The 23,721-nt window shown below is 33.9% G+C and overlaps 2 protein-coding genes and 1 long non-coding RNA gene across 3 annotated transcripts; 1 reads left to right on the top strand and 2 right to left on the bottom strand.

The window, feature by feature from the left end:
* Positions 1–3,400: 3,400 nt before the first annotated feature.
* On the bottom strand, positions 3,401–7,907 carry LOC112029002 (alpha-1,4 glucan phosphorylase L-2 isozyme, chloroplastic/amyloplastic-like). Its single transcript, XM_065776538.1, has 8 exons — positions 7,746–7,907; positions 7,366–7,481; positions 6,585–6,735; positions 6,085–6,321; positions 5,232–5,308; positions 4,735–4,921; positions 4,189–4,389; positions 3,401–3,613 (listed from the first exon to the last, which is right to left on the bottom strand). Exons 1-8 carry the CDS (start codon positions 7,905–7,907, stop codon positions 3,497–3,499), a joined length of 1,248 nt encoding a protein of 415 aa, XP_065632610.1. The 3' UTR covers positions 3,401–3,496.
* A 3,246-nt stretch (positions 7,908–11,153) lies between these two features.
* Positions 11,154–11,832, bottom strand: LOC136068816 (uncharacterized). The gene is made up of 2 exons (XR_010630139.1): positions 11,706–11,832; positions 11,154–11,590 (listed from the first exon to the last, which is right to left on the bottom strand). It is a non-coding gene; the product is annotated as an uncharacterized LOC136068816 (long non-coding RNA).
* A 10,960-nt stretch (positions 11,833–22,792) lies between these two features.
* On the top strand, positions 22,793–23,428 carry LOC112029001 (uncharacterized). The gene has a single exon (XM_024061687.1). The coding sequence runs from the start codon at positions 22,793–22,795 to the stop codon at positions 23,426–23,428; it is 636 nt and encodes a 211-aa protein (XP_023917455.1).
* Positions 23,429–23,721: the final 293 nt, after the last annotated feature.

The following is a 23,721-nucleotide window of genomic DNA, read 5'->3' as shown; positions in this document are numbered from 1 at the left end:
AAATAATTTTTGCTATTTACGAATAGATTATGGTTAGGGTGCATTAATATTTATGAAAGGACATGTTTATGATCAAACACCCCAAACCTACAATTACGAACATTTGTAAAAAAGAAACAAGTTACAATTATCTTGTATAGATATGATTCAAACTTATGACCTTACTAAAGTTCATTGGCACTGCCACACTTCTCTCCCTATTCTCAAAATAATAATAATAATAATAATTAGGTGGGGAACAGGCCCAATAGGGACCAAAAATGCCCATTAATGGTCTAGTGTTAGGTAATGTAGAGGCAAGGCAGTATGTTCTTGTGCATGAGGTGGATTGATCACTCATTTCATTATCAAACTTTGTTCTTGTTTTTTACTTTTGCATCATCATTGTAGTGGTAATGGACCAACATTTGGGCCATCCCTATGAACTACAGGATATAGATGAGAGAGATTAGAGAGAGAGAGAACATGAAATGATAAAAGTATTACAACTAAATTAGCATTAATCCTATGTGATTCATAACATTTTTTTTCTATACCAATTTGGTAATTTTGTTTTAAGTGTAAGTTTCTTAACCTAACAAAAATAATAAACAATAAAAAGTTAGTATAATGTAAATAGAGATTGCCAAGTCACTTGAATTTTGTGTTCTTAATTAAATATACTAATTAAAATGCTAAATAATTTGTATATTTAAAAGAACCTTTTTAGTATGGATTGTAAATTAAATGTGTATATACTATATAGGAGTTGATTTAAAAGTACCAACTAACTGAGTTGTAGTATTTGTTCTGTGCTTTTTTTAACTAAACACAATAGAATTTTGATATACAATAACCTTTATATTTAAAAAAAGAAAAAGAAAAGATAGTTGATTCATTTAATAGTTATTACGTACAGTCATTCTAAGGACAAACCTAAAAGAATATTAATGAGATTAATCAATGAGTCGCTAATATGTAATATTGGTACTAAATTATTATCATACTAACTGTCCTATTTAGATACGAATTAAAACGCGCACACAAAACTTATGTGAAGTAAGTTCAAGTCTTTGAATTATCACGTTTCATACAATGAACAATTTAAAGGTTAGCGTTGGCCTTTGGGTACTCAAATATTAAAGAAATAAGCAAACTTTTAAATCAAGTCTAATCTAACTTTTTATCTGTTTGAAAGTGGTGTTGGTTGCTCGATCTGCTGAACTATAGGGATCTAGAGACTCTAGGTGATAGGTGAGTTATTCATGTCAATGTGACACTGAGAAAGATAAGCTTTGAAAGCTACTTTCTTTTGTGAAAGGAATCATATTCCAAGGCATTTTACAATGTATAATTTCCCAAGAATGTTAGGCCAGTTTCAATCCACTTTAAATGGCAAACACATATTTCCTGGGTTCCTAAAGAATTTTAAATGGGGATCCATGGAATCACTTTCACAAAACAAGGCATATAATTAAAAAAGAAAATGCCTTTCTTCCAAATAAAAAAAAGGTTCTAATAATATTAATAGCTAGCTCAAGCAAATGAAAACTCTAGACAAAGATAGGTTCATCTGGGGTAACAACTTTGACTAGTTATGTTGAGTTTCAAATAGGAGTCTAATCTTTATTGGTAAAAGTTCATTTTAACAGGGAGATTGATGTTAACTGCGCTGCTACCAAGTGAAAAAGGGGTTGGATCAATTACCTTTAATTACGTCAATTGGAGATGACCCTACTAATTAGATTCAAATCAATGTTCTTGGGGTTTAGTTAAAGAAAAAAGGGACTCCTTTAAAAGTGTAGGGCATGGAAGTTAATAGTGGTTGATAACTAAACACTTTCTTTGCTTTGAGAAAGAGAGAGAGAGAGATTCACCTTATTGCCTAAATGTTTGGATGACTGTAGGTCACTATATGCGAATATTGGGTTTGGATGTAATCATGAATGCTTGGATGGAAGATGTGTCGGAATTTTTAGCTTTAGTGCTTGTTTAGAATAACTTATTTGTATTGATTTACTTTGCTTCAAAAATAAGTTGGAAAAAAGTACAATGGTACCTTTTAAAGAGTGAGACTTTGAAAAACTATACATTTTCTATTATAGTGGGAAAATAAAGAGACATAACAAATAAAATACTTGATTGAGATATGGTCATTTCTATTAGTGTGCTCATTTGGTATAACTTATTTTTATTGATTTTCTTTACTCAAAAAAATAATTTGGACAAAAGTACAATTGTATTTTTAAAAAGTGAGACTTTGAAAAGCTATACAAATGGACTAACAGATGAAATACTTGATTGAGATGTGGTCATTTCTATTTAGTGCTCATTCGGTATAACTTCTTTTTATTGATTTATTTTGCTTTAAAAATAAATTGGATAGAAGTACAATTATACCTTCACAAAAGTGAGATTTAAAAAAATTTTACATTCTTTCTTGGGGTGAAAAAAACAGAGTGATGGAAGTGAAACAAAATCTTCCAAATTTCCATAAAATCAATCTCTTTCATAAAAAAATTCATATTAGAGTGATATGTGGTCATTTTTGGATATATGTTGTACCCGTGTGACATGTAATACTCGAGTGCACTGGACAGCCAAAAATTCTTCATACCAGATTGGTTGCACTATGGACCATCAATCAAAGTGGTTCATCCACCCTTACTTTTTAAAGATCTATTCATACTGGACAGGCTAAGCCCAGTGCTTGAATTTCACATAATGCTTCATTAGTCGTCGTTCTGGACACTCAATCAAGGTGGTTCATCCACCATCACTTTTTAAGGATCATTGAATACTGGACAGGCTAAGTCCAATGCTTGAATTTCAAATGACACTTCATTAGTCATATCTCAACTACTCCTACAAGAAATTAGAGAGTAGGCAAGCCCTGTTAAGTCAGCTTCAGAATTTGACATTGTAGACAAATTCCTTCTAGCAGGTAAAACATTGATGATCACCTGAATTATCACCTTCAACAATAGCCAAACTTTTAAGGTGTGAAAATGGTCATGGGCTGCTTTGCTTGCATCTTGTCAAGTGGGCTGTATAAAGTTTAAAAGCCTGGTCTTTAGCATGAAAGCCCATTTGGTTATACTTGATATGGAAAGCCTACTAAGATGATTGTGCTGATTTTTTTTTTTTATTTTTTATTTTTTATTTTTATTTTTTACAACTCCATGATTTGGCTTTTTATTAATCCATTTATAAATAATATTTTAGTAAACTTTCTTATACATCACAAGGATTAAGATCTAGTAGATATGCATAAACCCTTTTACTTTTCCAATAAGTCTAGAAACCAAACAATTTTTTAATTTTTAGGGAACATCATGATTCCAAGTTCCTAGCTGATTTAGCAACAAAATGGACGCTGGCCTGGCACCCCCCCAAAAAAAAAACTGTATTCGTGGGTGACTTACAATAATACTTAATTTCACCATTGAAAAAGAAGAAAAGAGATGCAGAATTTATGTGTAAAACTTTTGTTTCACATGGATTACAATTTACCATTTTATGGCAATACAACAGGTTTGATGCCCCATATGTCTCTCGCATATTCATGAATTGTTCGGTCACTGCTAAACTTGAATGAACCAGCTGTGTTCAAGATTGACATCTTTGTCCATCTCTGTCTCAATAAGACAACCATTAGGTAAAGCTAAGGATAGAACTATGGCATTAGTAATGCACTCATAATTAATACCATACACATAAGCATTTATGTGAGGCTTAAATCTAAACTTAGTTACCAATTTTTTTTGTAGAAGGTGTATGCAATTACAAGTATATGCATGTAAGGGGGCCATGTAGTATGCATAAATTGTGTTAGCAACATAGCAAGAACCTTTATGCAAGGAAACTTGCGTATGATTATGCCACTCCTGGAATATAAGGTCTAGAAATTGCTATTCAGCTCCTAGTTATCAGTTGGTACATCAGGTACATGAATTATTCAGGTTCAGGAAGGAAATTTGAGCCCAGAGTTGTAGAAAAACCTCACACAAACTTGACTACCTAAGCTGACTGGGATCTTTAAGACCTATATCAATTCCTGATTGTCTATAAGCCTGATAGCCTACATAACTTTCAATCTATATGTATCTGAGCATGTAGATTACAGGTTCAAGACAAAACTACATGATAAGCAAACAAGGGCGTGTGTGCATGCCTGTTGGCGTGTATGAGGTAGCAAACATTACTCACTTTTTGGTCACGATATGCCTCATCAACCTTCTCTTGGCACTCTATGTAACTAGGGAAGTCCTTGCCCACAAGGAAATAATCAGCACGGCCATAACCTTCATTTCCCTCTAGCGATCCCATAAGTTCTTCATAGTTGTAGGGACCAAAAACGCCGCTTCTGACAAAAGCTTTGACTTCTTCAAAGCGAGGATCCGGAACAAACTGTGTATAAGATCAAATAAATTGGAATGGAAAAATGCTAAACATACTACCAATTTTACTAAAAAAATCTTACAAACATGACAATAAATGTGATTGGTAACATATCAAAAACATATGTACCAAAATATATATATATATATATCAAAAACATAATATTAAAAACTTGTTAATTTTAATTTTTTGTTTTATGTCTAAAAGTTGACACATAAGTTTGTAAGGCACATATAAGTTTGTAATGTTTATAATGTGTGATGCTTTCCTTCATTATGTATTTGAATAGACATGCCACAACATTAGAAGTCTAATCCAGGCTTATCAGAAGTCTCTACTGGTTTGTAAGCTTACCTTTCCCTCAGACCTTTCTTTTCTTAGTCCAGCAATTTCATGAGCTTGTGCACCAAAGAGGAAGAAATTATCCTCTCCAACCTCTTGCCTTATTTCAACATTTGCCCCATCTAAGGTTCCAATTTGGATACAGCCATTCATTGCAAACTTCATATTGCTGGTTCCACTGGCCTCCATTCCAGCAGTGCTAACCAAATTGAGATTGAGAGAGAGAGAGAGCAAGGACCAGTCAGCAACAAAGATTAAAGTTAAAAATGCATTTTACAACACAACATACTGCAGGATTTGGCATCAGGCCATAAACACTCATTTCAAATACTTCTAATTCATTTCATGTCAAATTCACCTACCACATTAAAAGCATATATATTTGGCTAACTTTGAAGTTCTAACACTTCAGTTGCATTCATTTTGTCCACTTTTTTCCATATTTTTCTTCGTTGAGGGATAAGTGGAAGAACTCCAAGAAATAAAATTCACAAATCCTACCAAAGTACCTGATATGCTGGGACAATTCACTGCCAGGAATAAGCACTTCTGCAACACTGACATTATAATCAGGAACAAAGACGACCTGAAAAAAAAAAAATATATATATATATATATATGTATAAAAGATCATGTTTATAGATGATTATCAACTTCCAGCTAGCAATTAAGTTGTATTATCATTTTATTATTTTGTCTAAGAAAAAGAAGTCAAGATGATAATATTGACCCAACAAATAGCTACTTTCTGGCGGCCCCTATCTAATTTAGAAAACAAGTCAAGATGCTATGCTATGTCAAAATGCTTCAGTTCCAAAGTAGAGAACCCAGAATAAGAAGATAAAGGTACAATCAGCTGATCAGATTACTCCTTTACATGTAAACTAGATAGCATAAAAATAATTCAGGAGACGAATATTGGACCGAAGAAACAGTATAACATTGAGGTTTAGGTTCATGAAAATTTATGGTAGCACGGTGCTTTACAGAAAATAACTAGTACTACTTTTCTTGTTTCCTTTTTTCATTTTCATTTCAATACTTTTTCTCCAATCAATATTGTTTTACTCAGTTATTTCCCAGATAATGTCAAAAGATTCATTTATTTGTTGTACTGTCAGAGTTCAGGATTTTGAACAGAAAATAAATGATAAACTAAAAAAGTTTTAGCCTAGTCAAATAAATTTAATGTTGCTCAGTAGAGGTAGTTCACACATAAAAAAGGAATATCAAACTAATATTGTTACCTTATTCTCTTAAGTTCTTCATATTGCTGATAATGCTGTAATGATTCCATTCAGATATTTAAAATATGAGTAAAGTGCATGAAGTATCTTGGATAATCAATCAGTGAAGCCATACCTTCAAAAGATCACCTATCTCTGGATCATGATTTACTGTAGCTCCTACATCTGTGATAAATTTCACAATTCTCTTGGCTTGGACATATGTAGCAAATGCCTTTCCTCCAAATATACATACCCGAGGAACAAACTTTATTTTTCTTTCCTCAAGACTCATTTCTTTCATTTTTTTATAGCGATAAACGATTCCCATGATGTTCAATAACTGCCTCTTGTATTCATGGATACGCTTCACCTGAAAATACACGGTTAGATCTACTCTTTTCTAGGCTAAAATACAGCAGAAGAATCTGTAGATGCCACCATGATTATTTCATATTATAGTATGAGTTGTATGAACAAAACTAAGCTTAAGGCTATTTCCCAACTCAAAGGTAATCTCCAAAATTTTGATAATTCCTTATTTCTCAGTTTCTTTACTTGGCATGATGTCATATTCAGTTGAAACAGAAAAAGGCCTAAAAGAACAAAGAAAAGAGTTCAGAATCAGGGAATAACCTGTACATCAAACATTGCATTAGGGTCAACAAAATAGCCAGTTTTTTCTTTGAGGAAGGAGGCAACCTTGATCTTGTTTCTTCTTTTTGCTTCCTTCCATTCAGATTGGAGTTCTTCATTTTCAGCAAACTGCAGATACCTGACACAAAACCTGTTAAAATATGACATGCACACGGCTGATATAAAAGTCATAGATAGCGAGGAAATCACCACAGAAAACATGTGCATAAAATATAGTGAGAGTGACCCTCAAACTCAACAATAACCAGATAACTTTTGGCTGTTTTGAAGCTTTTTATGGTAATTATATGACTATCATTGGCTAATGCATGTGGTTAAACTTGAATGCATCATACCATTCCATTCAACAACCTTTCTTACTTACTACACTCAAACTATTTATTCTAGACATTCTTTCATTTTTTTTTTTTTTTTTTTTTTTAATAGCGATAAACGATTCCCATGATATTCAATAACAGCCTCTTGTATTCATGGATACGCTTCACCGGAAAATCAATGGTTAGATCTACTGTTTTCTAGCTAAAATACAGCAGAAAAATCTGTAGATGCCACCATGATTATTTCATATTATAGTATGAGTTGTATGAACAAAACTAAGCTTCAAGCTATTTCACAACTCAAAGGGAATCTCCAAAATTTTGATAATTCCTTATTTCTCAGTTTATTTACTTGGCATGATGTCATATTCAGTTGAAACAGAAAAAGGCCTTAAAGAACAAGGAAAAGAGTTCAGAATCAGGGAATAACCTGTACATCAAACATTGCATCAGGGTCAACAAAATAGCCAGTTTTTTCTTTGAGGAAGGAGGCAACCTTGATCTTGTTTCTTCTTTTTGCTTCCCTCCATTCAGATTGGAGTTCTTCATTATCTGCTAACTGCATACAATTGACACAAAACCAGTTAAAATATGACTCGCACACAGCTGATATAAAAGTCATAGAAAGCGAGGAAATTGTCTTCCGTTATTTTTAATGAAACAAGTACATGCATATGAAAATCACCATAGAAAATATGGGCATAAAATATAGTGTAAGTGACCCTTAAAACTCAAAAATGACAAGATATGTTTTGAAGCTTTTTATGGTAATTATATGACCATCATTGGCTAATGCATGCGGTTAAACTTGTATGCATCATACCATTCCATTCAACAACCTTTCTGTAACGACCTCGCCCCAACTGTGTAGATATTGTCCGCTTTGGGACACATACCCCTCATGGTTTTGTTTTCCCTCAAAGCACACAGCAATGGGGGAAAAGACCTCTACACATTGAAGGGAGGTTATTCCATATAAACACATTCTCATGTGCTTCCCTAGATGATGTGTGATTCCATGAAATGCAAGACCCTCCTTTTTGGGTCACTACAATCCACCTCTCTTACGGGCACACATGTCCTCATGTGTGGGACCCACACTTCTAGTTAGGTCATGACTCTGATATCATTTGTAACAACTCCGTCCCAATTGTGTAGATATTATTTGCTTTAAGACCCATACCCCCCATGGTTTTGTTCTCCCCCAAAGTACACAACAGTGGGAGAAAAGACCTCTACACATTAAAGGAAAGTCACTTCTTATAAACATGTCTCCATGTCCTTCCTTAGGTGATATGGGATTCCATGGATTGCAAGACCCCCTTTCAGGTCACTACAATCCACCCTTCTTACGGGCACATGTGTCCTCACGTGTGGGACCCATACTTCTAGTTAGGTCATGACTCTGATATCATCTGTAACAACTCCGTCCCAACTGTGTAGATATTGTTTGCTTTGAGACCCATACCCTCCATGGTTTTGTTCTCCCCCAAAGCACACAACAGTGGGGAAAAGGTCTCTTCACATTAAATGAAGGTCACTCCTTATAACACATCTCCATGTGCTTTCTTAGGCAATGTGGGATTTTATGGATTGCAAGACCCCCTTTCAGGTCACTACAATCCCTACACAATTGGGGTGAGGTCGTTACAGATGGTATTAGAGTTATGCCCTAGTCGAAAGTGTGAGTCCCACATGCGATGATGCATGTACCCGTAAGAGGGGTGGATTGTAGTGACCTAAAAGGGGTCTTGTAATCCATAGAATCCCACATCGCCTAGGGAAGCACATGGAGATGTGCTTATAAGGAATGACCTCCCTTTAATGTATAGAGACATTTTCTCCTACTATTGTGTGCTTTAGGGGAGAATAAAACCATGAGGGATATGGGTCCCAAAGAGGACAATATCTACACAGTTAGGGCAGGGTCGTTATAGATGGTATCAGAGTCATGCCCTAACCAGAAGTGTGGGTCCCACACGCGAGGTCGTGTGTGCCCGTAGGGGGGGTGGATTGTAGTGACCTGAAAGGAGGTCTTGTAATCCATAGAATCCCACATCGCCTAGAGAAGCACTTGGAGATGTGCTTATAAGGAGTAACCTTCCTTTAATGTGAAGAGGCATTTTCCCCACTGCTGTGTGCTTTGGGAGAGAACAAAACCATGAGGGGTATGAGACCCCAAAGCAAACAATATCTATATAGTTGGGGTGGGGTCATTATAGATGGTATCGGAGCCATGCCCTAGTCAGAAATGTGGGTCCCACACGTGAGGATGTGTGTGCTCGTAAGGGGGGTGGATTGTAGTGACCCAAAATATGGGGGTCTTGCATTCCATGGAATCCCACATCGCCTAAGAAAGCACATGGGAATGTGTTTATAAGGAATGACCTCCCTTCAATGTGTAAAGGCCTTTTCCCCCACTGCTGTGTGCTTTGGGGGAGAACAAAATCGTGAGAGGTATAGGTCCCAAAGCGGACAATATCTACACAGTTGAGACAGGGTCGTTACACATAGCCTTAACTCCCAACACCCAAAATCAAATCACAACTAAATCACGAACTCAAACCCACAACCACTACCACCACTACCCACACCTACTACCACAGCCACCACCACCCACAACCTTAACCCCCAACCACCAAAATCACAAACAAAAACAAACCCAAAATCAAATCACAAGCCCAAAAAAAAAAATCCATAAAACTTCATACCCACCCACCATCAACCACCACCGGTCCACCACAAAAACCCATCAAACGAATACCCAATACTAGCCACCACCACAAACCATACCCACACATCATCAACCACCATAAACCAACGGAGAGAGGGAGAGAGAGGCTGATGAAAGAGAGAATAAAAGAGAGTCCCCTGTAGAAGAAAAAGAAAGAAGAAAAGTGAGAGCCAGTGAAAGAAAGAAGAAAAGAGAGAAGAAAAAGAGTCCAATGGAAGAAAAAGAAGAGAGAGAGAGAGATGATATTTAATTGAAGAGTAATAAAATATTATTATTTTTTATAAGTTTTGAGCTACTGTAGATTGTCAAAAATTATTTTGTAGCTAAAAGTTGCTAAAAAATTAAGTATAGCAACATTGATGTAGTGTGTTTTTGGTGGGATGAATTGCTAAAATGGTTTTTTAAGTTTTTAGCAATCTTGATGTGAATACTCTTAGTGAGTTGCCAAGCTCTTAACTCAAACGCATATCTTTATTATTAAATTTTTTGTGTATATATATATATATATATCAAATAAATTTAGTGATACAAGTTTTTCATAATTATGGATTAACTTGTTGTGATTCATTTATATATTACTAAAAGTTGAAGCGTAACATTTAATGTTACTACGTTCACATTAAGCCACGTCAGTTGCCATGTCATTCCCATCCTATTTTTTGAATGTTTAATTCAATTTTAAAATAGTTTTTACCAATTTATAACTCCCTTTGTCAAACCTGATTGTTTTTCACGATTACAACTTATGCTATTCCTTTGCCTTCTGTTACAACTTATACATCTTATGCTTTAAGTTTTCACGGTTACAACTTATTCATTGTTTCAAGTTTAGTTTCTTCCCCTTCCCTACCTTTTGATTTTCACAGTTTCATCTTCCCATTCTACGGTTTCAACTTCTATTTTGTACTAGTCGCTAACCCATGCGATGCACGGGAAAGTTATTATGTATGAAAATTTAAACAATTCTTTGTTTCTTCCTCTTTGATTGTACATTGAATTCTAGTCTCAAAAATTCCTACTTTTGATACGAAACATTAATTTAAAATTAACAAAAACACAATCCATAAACTTAAATTAAATCCAAACACAAACAAACGAACAAAAAAGAAGTCTCATATTTACAATGACCATTCAAATATGTTATGAATTGAATTTTTATAGAGTAACACTAATCTTTTAATCAAGGAATTGAATTTTTGTTATTGAGTATAAAGCTTGATTGGTATTGGTTACTAAACAATTAATATTGAAAAAGGTGCTCATTCAGCTATCACGAAAATATCCTATTCCTTGATAATGAATATAAGATAACCAAAAAAATTAAATAAAAACTTATTCTTCACCATGACACCAAACCCCCTAGCCCCAATCATGGTTCTTGCAATTTAATTCCCATTGTCTATGACAAAGTATCCCCATTACTCACTCACCTATATCAGTGCGTCCATATTCTCTTTTCATTAATAACTTACAATTGCTCCATGTTGCCTTAACAGATGAACTTTAAAGTTTAAAGAAATGATAACTTCAACATGTGGCATTTTGCTAGGCCACACATTTATCTAGCTGCTGTTATTAATCAATACAAAGGCAGGGAAATGAACAATTTTATGGTACAAACAACTTTACAACACAACCTGAGTCCTTAAACAAAGCATACAATATTGATAGACATTATAATGAGTAGAAACTGCACTTGATGTGGCTCACTGCATAAGTAGCAACATATTAACGCCTGTCCAAATCAAGCTTCAATGCTGTTTCTTCTGCTTGCTTAAACTGAAAATCATATTCATCTGCAATCAATTAGTCTTAGCGCATAAAAACTTGGTAGAAAGTCAATAAATAAGCCAGACAAAATAATAAAAAAAGAATCTTAACTACTCTGGAGTTTCAATCTTGTCTCTCCCACTGTAGATCATATCAAAACCTCCCTAATAAAAAGAAAATGTGAGCATGTAAAAATAAATAAATAAACTTGAAATAGAACTTATATTTAAAATGACATATATAAAGAGACAAATTAATGAGCAAAATATTGTAAAATACCTAAGGTGGTGTGGCACATAGGAGGTAAAAGCAATGGTATTTTCTTTCAGAATTGGTAATATAGCAAATACGCGAACTTTCTAGTAGATTCGTTCTGATTTCTGCCCAACTATATCTACATAATAATGTCACTATGCCCTTTTCAAAAACAAAAAAAGAAAATGTCACTATGACAAGAAAGAGACATTATAATGAGAAGTTCAAACAGATATACCTAAAACACATGCATAATTAGGAAATATATATGTAGTATGTATAGTTGAAATGAAAGAAATAAAAGTGTAAAGATAGTCTTCATTGAAAAGCAAACCATGGAAAACTAATAAAAACCTTCAGTTGTTGTTTCGAATTGTTTTGGCATTGCCAAAGGCCTCAAGAACTGGGTTGGACTGTGATATTAAAGGTCAATGTGGACATAAACCTTGATTCTTACTTAATTTTTTGATAATATGCCAAGCATATACTCATTTAGGAAAATTTGAAATCCAACTGTGCGTCCTTCTACTCCAGATTGCCCGCCTAAGTGTGCAAGATATCTCATGAGCATCTTTGTTGTCTCAATTTTAACACATCAAATAAGAAACTACCACTAGGAAGTGATATGAATTGCATACATTTGAAATGTAATTAACTTGACCTAGATATTTAGGAAAGATGCAAGCCATTAATAGGAGTATGAGGTCTAAGAATGGCTACATATAATTAGATGTAATTTTTTGTTTCACTTTACAGCAATTAATTTATAAAACATGCCTATCTAGACGATCTCAATCAAATTTAAAGTTGTAGCTGTTTAGTTATATACATATATTAATAAAGCAGGTATAGTCCAGAATTCATTCCTATTTAAGAAGATTATTAAATTTTCCAATGTTGCAACTTGGGTTTTGATGATGGAAAGTTCTAGTGTACATAGTACTAAATTGCCAATGTTGATAACATAGTATGCCTAAATGCACATTAGAAAAAATGCAATGACCAATGGCAACTAAAAGCAACAGGCACAAACCATGAAGTGGATATAAACTAATGCAAGAGTAAGTAAGACATTTTGTCAAACACATGGTGTGCACAAAATTTCAACATTAGAATGTACCATAAAACCTATAATGAACAATCCTAAGTGTGGGATGAGCACATCAAATAGTTCAAACAATCAAAGCCAAGTCAGAAATCCACACCTCATGTATCAATGTCTAAGATATAGGATTTTTTTTTTTCTTTTGAATAATGTCTAAGATATTAACAATTTTTATTATAAATAAAAGAAATTAATAGTTTAAAACATAAATATACAACTTATTTACACATTGAACAGTTCCTGTAACACAACAAACAACAACAATAACATAACAAATAGACAAAACAAACAAATTGAAGACTATCAAATATACGAAACTACAAAACTAATTAAATTATTCCATGAACATTGTAAAGATAAAAACCCAACTCTTCCATGGCTTTTATATCATAAGAAAGCACATGATATCTATCTTAATTGATGTTAAACCTTCCAATTCGCAAAATAAAATATAGAACCAAGAATTCAAAATAATACTGTTGGTTTTTTGGGATAGTGAGAAACCAACCAGCAAGTGGAAAAATAAGATTAATAAGAAAGATGACAGATGACAGATTTAATATATAGATTCAATATAGCTAGAAAATCATAATGAACATACCCAAAAGAAGCAGTGTTCCAATGGCAACTAAAAGCAACAGGCACAAACCATGAAGTGGATATAAACTAATGCAAGAGTAAGTAAGACATTTTGTCAAACACATGGTGTGCACAAAATTTCAACATTAGAATATACCATAAAACCTATAATGAACAATCCTAAGTGTGGGATGAGCACATCAAATAGTTCAAACAATCAAAGCCAAGTCAGAAATCCACACCTCATGTATCAATGTCTAAGATATAGGATTTTTTTTTTTCTTTTGAATAATGTCTAAGATATTAACAATTTTTATTATAAATAAAAGAAATTAAAGTTTAAAACATAAATATACAACTTATTTACACATTGAACATTCCTGTAACACAACAAACAACAACAATAACATAACAAATAGACAAAACAAACAAATTGAAGACTATCAAATATACGAAACTACAAAACTAATTAAATTATTCCATGAACATTGTAAAGATAAAAACCCAACTCTTCCATGGCTTTTATATCATAAGAAAGCACATGATATCTATCTTAATTGATGTTAAACCTTCCAATTCGCAAAATAAAATATAGAACCAAGAATTCAAAATAATACTGTTGGTTTTTTGGGATAGTGAGAAACCAACCAGCAAGTGGAAAAATAAGATTAATAAGAAAGATGACAGATGACAGATTTAATATATAGATTCAATATAGCTAGAAAATCATAATGAACATACCCAAAAGAAGCAGTGTTCCAATGGCAACTAAAAGCAACAGGCACAAACCATGAAGTGGATATAAACTAATGCAAGAGTAAGTAAGACATTTTGTCAAACACATGGTGTGCACAAAATTTCAACATTAGAATATACCATAAAACCTATAATGAACAATCCTAAGTGTGGGATGAGCACATCAAATAGTTCAAACAATCAAAGCCAAGTCAGAAATCCACACCTCATGTATCAATGTCTAAGATATAGGATTTTTTTTTTCTTTTGAATAATGTCTAAGATATTAACAATTTTTATTATAAATAAAAGAAATTAAAGTTTAAAACATAAATATACAACTTATTTACACATTGAACAATTCCTGTAACACAACAAACAACAACAATAACATAACAAATAGACAAAACAAACAAATTGAAGACTATCAAATATACGAAACTACAAAACTAATTAAATTATTCCATGAACATTGTAAAGATAAAAACCCAACTCTTCCATGGCTTTTATATCATAAGAAAGCACATGATATCTATGTTAATTGATGTTAAACCTTCCAATTCGCAAAATAAAATATAGAACCAAGAATTCAAAATAATACTGTTGGATTTTTGGGATAGTGAGAAACCAACCAGCAAGTGGAAAAATAAGATTAATAAGAAAGATGACAGATGACAGATTTAATATGTAGATTCAATATAGCTAGAAAATCATAATGAACATACCCAAAAGAAGCAGTGTTCCATGGCAACTAAAAGCAACAGGCACAAACCATGAAGTGGATATAAACTAATGCAAGAGTAAGTAAGACATTTTGTCAAACACATGGTGTGCACAAAATTTCAACATTAGAATGTACCATAAAACCGATAATGAGCAATTTGAAGTGTGGGATTGTTCATTACCGTTTTTTGGGACAGTGAGAAACCAACCAGCAAGTGGAAAATAAGATTAATAAGAAATATGACAGATTTAATATATAGATTCAATATAGCTAGAAAATCATATTGAACATACCCAAAAGAAGCAGTGCTCCAATTAAGTAACCCAACAGTAACAAATTCAACACACTAGGTAGAAACAAACGTAAAAAGGAAAAAAAAAAAAAAAAACCATCAAGCAAAAGAATAGAACACAAAAGAAATTGGAACGTAGGGATACCTCAACTGAACCAAGGCGCTTACGTTAGTATTTATATAGATGTGAAGAGATAAGGAAGGAAGGAAGACAGAGAGGCTGCCATTAAAAGCCAAAACAGATGTTGAAACTGTAGATTAGGAAGATGAAACCGTGAGTGAAATAGTAGAACAGAAGCTGAAACCGCGAGAATCAAAACGTGGGGAAGGGGAATGGACTAAACCTGAAACAATGAAACAAAATGTGGGACTGGGAGATAGGAAGTTGTAACCGTGAAAAAACATCAGGGATTTAGTTGAAAAGGCTTTGGGTGTGGGCTTGGGCTTTATAGTGGAATTAAATGTATAAGAAGTGGACTTTAAAGTAGAAATAGGGCTAGAAATAATTTTTTTTTTATTGGTATTTTAAAATTGGTAAAATCTATTTTAAAATTAAATTAAAAATTCAGAAAAGAGGATGGGAATGACGTGGCTGCTGATGTGGTTCAATGTGAGCGTAGCAACATTAAATGCTATGCTTTAGCTTTTAGTAATATATAGATTCTAACAGTAGCCTCTCTATCTTCCTTCCTCTCCTCACATCTATATAAATACTGATGTAAGCCGGGTGGTTCAGTTGAAGTATCCCTACATCCCAATTTCTTGCTCTATTATTTTGCTTTTCCTTTTTTCTTTCTACGTTTGTTTCTACCTATTTCATCTGTGGTGTCGATGGTTTCATTTTTGTTAGGATGTTGAATTTGTTACTGCTGGGTTACTTTCTATTACGTTACATGCCGAGGTATTACATCCCAATTTCTTGCTCTATTATTTTGCTTGATGGTTTCTTTTTTGTAAAAAAATATATTCTTTAATTTCTTTTATTTTCTCCCATGCCCTTGAGTCGTTTAGAAAACTACCCACTTCTCTCTCTTTACATCTTCCTATATCTTTTAAAATTTTCTTTTGTTAGATGCATGCCAATTGTTTGATAAAATAGTTGACTGTTTCAATTTTTTATTTATTATATATTCAAAACTCAACAGATTTAGTATGATTATATGCTGCAGTTTTATTTTAAGATGAGTTGGTAGATTGTTTCCTAATTCTTAAGCATCTTCTTGCTAAAGTATATATTCTTTGTTGGCCCACCACCCAAATTGGATTATGCAACTAAACTTATAAATTTAATATCCATTGATATTTCAAAACCGATGGTAGCTAGACTTGATTTAGATGAACCCCATGATGTGGCTTGCTGACAAATGGGCATAGGTACAACTAACAATACAATACAATACAATTTGATGAACAAGTACTTCACCATTACTAGATGCAAAACAAATTAGGAGTTTGAATTAACTATAAAATTTGAAATTTCTCTATTGGGACTGTATGATTCTCGGTGTTGGTATTTTTTTTTTTTTTTAACATGTTACAATACCATTGGACTAATATTCAGATTTTGAGATAACGTCAGATGAGATTGTAATATGTTCAGAGATTAGATACTTTCTATTGAAAAACATGACTAGTGCAAAATATCACATAATTTTTATCTATGTTTTGCAGCCACAATGCTTAATAAAAGGTATTTATATTTTCATTAAATTAAATCTAGCAATTTTATGCTCCAATGCAAAAAAATAAAAACTATAAATTCAATTTGGGGTTTTCCTCTTTAAATGTTAAAAATGGTTTTGTATTTTCTTAATATAATGAAAGATGCATAATGAGCATATGTGCAAATAAAATATATTTAAATGTAAATGTAAATATACCTTAGAGGGTATCAATATTTTAGTAATGATCTACATGTCAAATTAAGTTGCATTTTTTTTGTAAATCATCTACAACATTGGTGGTTCACTTTAGGGTTAGCAACTAAGATTCATGAGTAACCTTGCACACCTTTTTATGGACCAAATTTTTTTTGAAATGTCTTTAAGGGAATTTCAAATCCAGGTTTAGGACCATGAATGATGGGAATATTTGGTGTTGGGAGAGAAAACAACACAATGCACATTTGAAGGTTTGTCTTTTTAATCCCTTACAAAATTGGACTATTAACTCCATATGCGTGTTTTTTTTTTCAAAGCAAATTTGCATCATTGTAGTTTCCTCTCTTGGTGTATTTTACCCCACACCATTTCTGAGGCCCGAGGTTCCTAAAATGATTTGGTAGGTGAAGGAGATTCCCTTTTGATGTAGCTTTAATGAACCAAACACACATCTAAGATTTGGTGGTAAAGTCGCTCTCTCCACTATATCTACTCCTCGATTTCTTAGGTTGGTTTTTACTTAAAAATGCTAGTTTTTTTAGCACAGATTGTCATCACCTCTGATTTTGAAGTTGGCCCCCTGTTTGATTGTCCCTTTTAATAGTCATAAATCATATATATTTTTACAAAAAATTTGTATTATTTTATTAGGAAGAAATGCTGACTAACTGGATTCGACAAAGTTCCAAATTATTGGTATTCTAAATTTCCAATAATGATTCTCATTGTCTTATATGTGATTTATCTGAGTTTGGTCTTCTTCATTCTATGCTAACATGCATATTTTAAGGACAACACAATTTCTAGAAAGTGTCTTATGCATTAAGGTATCAATCTACTGTTTATTACTTTGAAATTACCTTTTCAATTCCCTAATGAACCCCACTCAGAGAAGTTCCAATCTTCAAAGAAATGTGTCACATTGGGTTGGTATATCTTTTGTGACAAACTCTATTGAGAGCTTGAAATCAAAGCATATGTAGGGGTTAGTTACTGTGGAGATATAATTACTTTATAAAAGAACCTGCTTGGGTTTCAACACTCCGTATCAATGTCGTAGTTATGAGGTTACTTGTGATTCTAAGATATTTTGGCCTTAATTTTCTTAAACTGCGGTTGCAATTGCTGAACATTTTTTATGCTTTACTTGCACAGGGTAAAGTTTCAATATCGTTTATCTTCAATTAATGATGAATTCTTTGTAAGCATGACTGCATGAGTCATTAGCTCACGTTGACTACAACCATGCCCTTTGTAGACACTGCTCATTGCTCTTATCCACTGAATAGTTTGGTGAACTGTTTGTGTGATGCCCCAATTTGATTGATTGATTGTGTGATGAGTCCCACATCGGGTATTTACTGGGTTGAACTGGGTTTTATTAACAACTACAAGGAACCTCAATTGTGACTAGTCCTTTTGAGGTATAGCGCAGATGTGGCTAGCGCTTTTCCTTGGATCGTTACATATGGTATCAGAGCCAGCTCAGTAACCTCGTGTGGGCTCAGAAAAGTGGGCCCTAACGAGGACGTTAGGGATTTAAGTGTGGGAGATTGTGATGCCCCAATTTTATTGATTGATTATGTGATGAGTCCCACATCAGGTATTTACTAGGTTGAACTGGGCTTTATTAACAACTACAAGGTGTCTCAATTGTGACTAGTCCTTTTGAGGTATAGCGCAGATATGGCTAGTGCTTTTCTTTGGATTGTTACATATGGTATCAGAGCATGTAACAACCCAACTCATTGTGATGCCCTAATTTGATTGATTGACTGTGTGATGAGTCCTACATCGGGTATTTACTGGGTTGAACTGGGCTTTATTAACAACTACAAGGAGTCTCAATTGTGACTAGTCCTTTTGAGGTATAGCAAAGATGTGGCTAGTGCTTTTCCTTGGGTTGTTACATATGGTATTAGAGCCGGCTCAGTAACCTCGTATGGGCTCAAAAAAGTGGGCCCTAACGAGGACGTTAGGAATTTAAGTGGGGGAGATTGTGATGCCCCAATTTGATTGATTGATTATGTGATGAGTCCCACATCAGGTATTTACTAGGTTGAACTGGGCTTTATTAACAACTACAAGGAGCCTCAATTGTGACTAGTCCTTTTAAGGTATAGCGTAGATGTGGCTAGCGCTTTTCCTTGGATTGTTACAATTTGGATTGCAGCAATGTGGGTGGTTAGTTGGTATATCTTGTGTAGTCTAGCTCCCTGTCTAGAAATTTTTGTGCTCTCATAATAAACTAAATGATATTGTTATTTGAGAGAGGTAGATTGTCTAATGTTTGCTTATTGAGAAAAAATTTCTTTTTAACTATTAGTTAGGAATGAACAGCTTTTAGCTTTACCATTTGAGTTCTTAAAATAGAAATATTATTTTTCACTATAGTTAATAAAAAATTTTCCTACACATTGCGCAGGTCTGCGACTAGTACAAAATAAAAATGGTGTTAAACCTCACAACCTAAACCAATTTATTATCTCTTTTAGCTGAGTTGTTGTTGATTGCTTAATTTTTTTTTTTTTTTTTGGTGGTAAATTGTTAAAAAGTCTATCCAGTTTAGTATAGTATGTAGCATAAACTACGCTATGCGCTATGCCAATGCCTTGGCCAAGTGTGATTGCAACTAGATTGTAGATTTTTTTTAATCCTTGTCATGATGTTGGGTTTTGGAGTGTCATGGCAGATATAGGAGTCGATTGGCTTCAATTAACTAGCTAGCTAGATTAATCCTTGATGCTCAATGTCGCACTGAGAGAAGATGATAGAATTTTCTACTGTAGGATTGAAGTGGAATTTGGAAAGATAGGGATATGAAAAGAGGGGGAAAAAAGGACTAAATTGAGAGAGAAGTTGTACTTGACATGGGTTTGTTTAACCTTTGGATGGTTGGACTGCCAAAAAAAAAAAAGGGGAGAGAATGAGAGAGTTTTAAATGGGAGAAGAGTCTTACCCATAATTAATGTGTGAGAATTATGGACTCTCTCTCTCTCTCAATACTTGGGTTCTAAAGAAGTGTGGAAATGTTTATTAAAGGGTGAAACTATATATATGTTAAATGCAAATAAGATATTATATATTGGACAAAACTTAGATACAATACTTTAAGTGATGTTCCTTAAGTTCTCCATTTAAGATTAAGCCATGTGGCTACTTAACTAAAAAATACACATCCATCTCGTAAGGAAAAATTCACATGGCAGAATCTTAAGAGAGGAACCTAAGGAACAGTACTTAAGTATTGTACCTAAGTCTTGCCCTTATATATTTATCTATACATATAGTATGTATGTAACATGATTTTTTTTTTTTAATTGCATATATAACAAAAATATTTACTCCAAAATAAAATAATTTTCATCAAAATTTTTTATTAAATAATTTAGTGATTATAGAGTTTAAGTCTATTTATAGTTATAAAAATTATTAAAATTTAACCAAATTAAAATAATTTAACATCATTTTATACTTTAAACACATATAAGTCAATATAAGAAAAATATAACAATAATAGAAAAAAACATTATTTTCATAAATGACAGCTGCAATATGGATTTCTAACTCTTAATAATCCAATTTTCCTTTTTTTTTAAAAAAAAAAAAAGGTAAAACATAAAAATAATAACACAATGTCAATATGTCTAATTCTCCAAAAGCAAAATAACAAAGTATTATTGTTGGTAAATGAAATTGCTTTTATTTAATAGATTTAGTTATCCATTTCTTGTTCTTCTCATTTATCTGGAATATACTTGAATTAATGAACTAGTATGCTACAATAAGATATAAAAAAAATAATGCAATAATTATTTATAGAGACATGTCTATTGTTAGGAAAATATATGTTGGATATGACCTATGTGTGGTACAAGGATGAAAAAGAAAAAAAAAATGATGCATTAGTGATTGATTTATATTGTTTTAAGAAATTCTTGGGGGCCAATTAACAGTTAAATGTTTTAGTTACAGATTTGTGTTTTTAATAAAAAATATAAGATGGTGGGGGAATTTTAAAAAGCTAGGGATGCTGCTATTGATAAAAAAATTATTTAGTATCAAATTATACTACTTCAATTTTATCAAAATTCAATAATTAAGAGATGTGTGTGAAAAATAACCATATCAATCCAAGAAAAAATCTCTCTCCATATATATCTCCCTTTCTTGAAGATGAGACTGAAGATTTGGTTTCTGGTTTGGAACTTTTTGTATGTATCTCTTGATTGAATGATTTGGGTTTTAGCACCATGATGCATCTCATAATCAAAAGACGCAGGCTTGTGTAATGTTGCCATCGAGGTCTTTGTGGATGTCATTCATTTGTTATGTAATCTTTGACCATTCATTTGTGTCATAAGTAATTGTTTTCTTTCTTTTATTTTTGGTTTTATCTATCTATACTATCTATAAAATGATTTTTCTTTTTAGATTGGATTTTTATGTGGTTCAGAAATACTCATAAGCCTTACATTTAACTAGGAAAAAACATGAGGATGATCCGATAAAAATATATCTCCAACTCCACTTAAAATGCCCGCGAAATATGACACTTTTCTACCTGATGGGATTGACGAACTCAACCTCCCTATACGATATTATCGAGATCAACGAGGCCATCCTCTGAGATGAGTTAAGTATACGATCATATCACCGACAAAGCTAATGAAGCCATTTAATGCAACCAATAATGCCCCAAGCGATTACAAGACCAGCTGTACAAACTGTTGGACGCCTCATTAAGACCCACATTACTGAGCATGAGGCGTTACCAAGAGAAACATTAAGGCCACATTAACGACCACAACGGCTAGAAAATGTGAGAACATGTATAAAGCCCTCACAACACCAATACAAGGTACAAAAATAAATTAATTAATAAATCATCTAAGGGCATTCCTAGTTATTTTTACATTCTGTTATTTCCCTAAAAGCCTCGCATACTAACTTTGGCATCGAAGGCATTGTGGCAAGCACCACACTGATGACCATCTTAAAAGGATTGCTACTTGTATTATGACGTAAACAAGGATTGAGCTCCATCTGGATGTGTTTGCAATTACTGACGAATTTGCACTTCATCAGTTTGGTGCCGTCTATGGGAAACCCCATTTTCTTACCTTGATTCGAAAGTGTAGTTTCCAATTAACTTTTACATTCAGATGGAGTCCAACCAGGATTTTGCAACATTAGTTCAGCAAGTCCAGGCTCTTGTGGTTACTGTCAAAGAGCTCACCTAACAGAATCAAGAAATGAGACTACGACTTCAGCAGGAGGAGAATCGATCTAGAGCCAACTAGGAGAATGAAGGGGATAGCAATAGAAGGAGTGACCGTCGAGGGTTAGTTATCCCAGACGAGCAAAACTTGGATCTTCTCCAGGAGATGGACGAGTTAAGGAACTCCATTAAGGAAAAAATAGATCGAAACCAAGATAGGATGGTCAGATCAATAGATTCGCCTTTCACCATGGCAGTCTTAGAATGCCCTGTGTCGTTGAAGTTCCGCTTGCCTAAGCTTGAGCCGTTTGACGGACTTAAAGACCTTCAGAACCACCTTAACACCTTCAAGACGACATTAGGCCTTCAACAGCCTCCTGATGAAATATTGTGTCGTTCTTTCCCCACCACTCTCAAAAGAGCTACAAGGGAATGGTTTACCAAGTTGCCAACATCGTCCATAGTAGTTGAGCAATGCCTTTTTGCACCACTTCATTGGAGGACAATGCCCTAAGAGGCCAGCAGACCATTTGCTCACCATTAGATAAGGGGATAAAGAAACCTTGAGGTCGTATATGAAACACTTCACTCGGGAGACCCTGGAGGTAGATGAAGCTGACGACAAAGTTCAGTTGACGACCTTCAAGGCGGGGCTGAAGTCTAGAGAGTTTGTGGCTTCACTCACAAAGAATCGTCCTAAGATGATGGCAGAGATGCTCCTAAAGGCACAAAAGTACATGAATGCTGAAGATGTGTTAGTTGCCATAAGGGATGTAGAGAAGCCAGTAGATAGGGGAAGGAAGGAGGATGATCGTAGAGGACAAAAAAGGGAGTGTCCAGATTGTCAGACTAGCGATGGGGGTAAATGGAAGGACGAGGAAACTTCCAGAACAGTAAAATTCACTCCTTTAGTTATGCATGTTGACAAAATTTTGATGCAGATTAAAGACAAGCATTATCTCAAATGGCCAAGGCCATTACATTCATCGCCGAATGTGTGTGACAAAAAGAAGTATTGCCAGTTTCATAAAGATCATGGCCACTATATAAAAGATTGTCAGGACCTAAAGGAGCAGATAGAAGAGTTAATACGAAAAGGGAAATTGCAGAAGTATGTAAAGAAGGGGGATTCTAGAAGGTTCAGAGACGAAAACAAAAACCAACACAAGTCTTCGCCCAAAGATGAGGACCATACGTCCCAGCCATCGTAGAATGTAATTAGGGAGATAAAGATGATCGCAGGAGGGCCATTCACAAGCGAGTCATTCAGATCCTTTAGGAAAGTATGTCAGAGGTAGGTGAACAATGTCCACATGACACCCTCGTATAAATAAAGACAGACAGACCAGGACATGTCTTTCAATGAGGAAGATGCTAGGGGAGTAAAACAGCCACATAATGATCCCTTGGTCATAATGCTCACAATAAAAGGGTTCAATACCAGAAGGATCCTCGTGGACAATGATATCTCCACAAACATCATCTACATTCCTGCTTTTCAGCA

The sequence above is a fragment of the Quercus suber genome, unplaced genomic scaffold (assembly GCF_002906115.3).
Source record: "Quercus suber isolate HL8 unplaced genomic scaffold, Cork oak 2.0 scaffold_136, whole genome shotgun sequence".
NCBI lineage: Eukaryota > Viridiplantae > Streptophyta > Magnoliopsida > Fagales > Fagaceae > Quercus > Quercus suber.
This window is presented reverse-complemented; position numbering and strand designations above follow the sequence as displayed.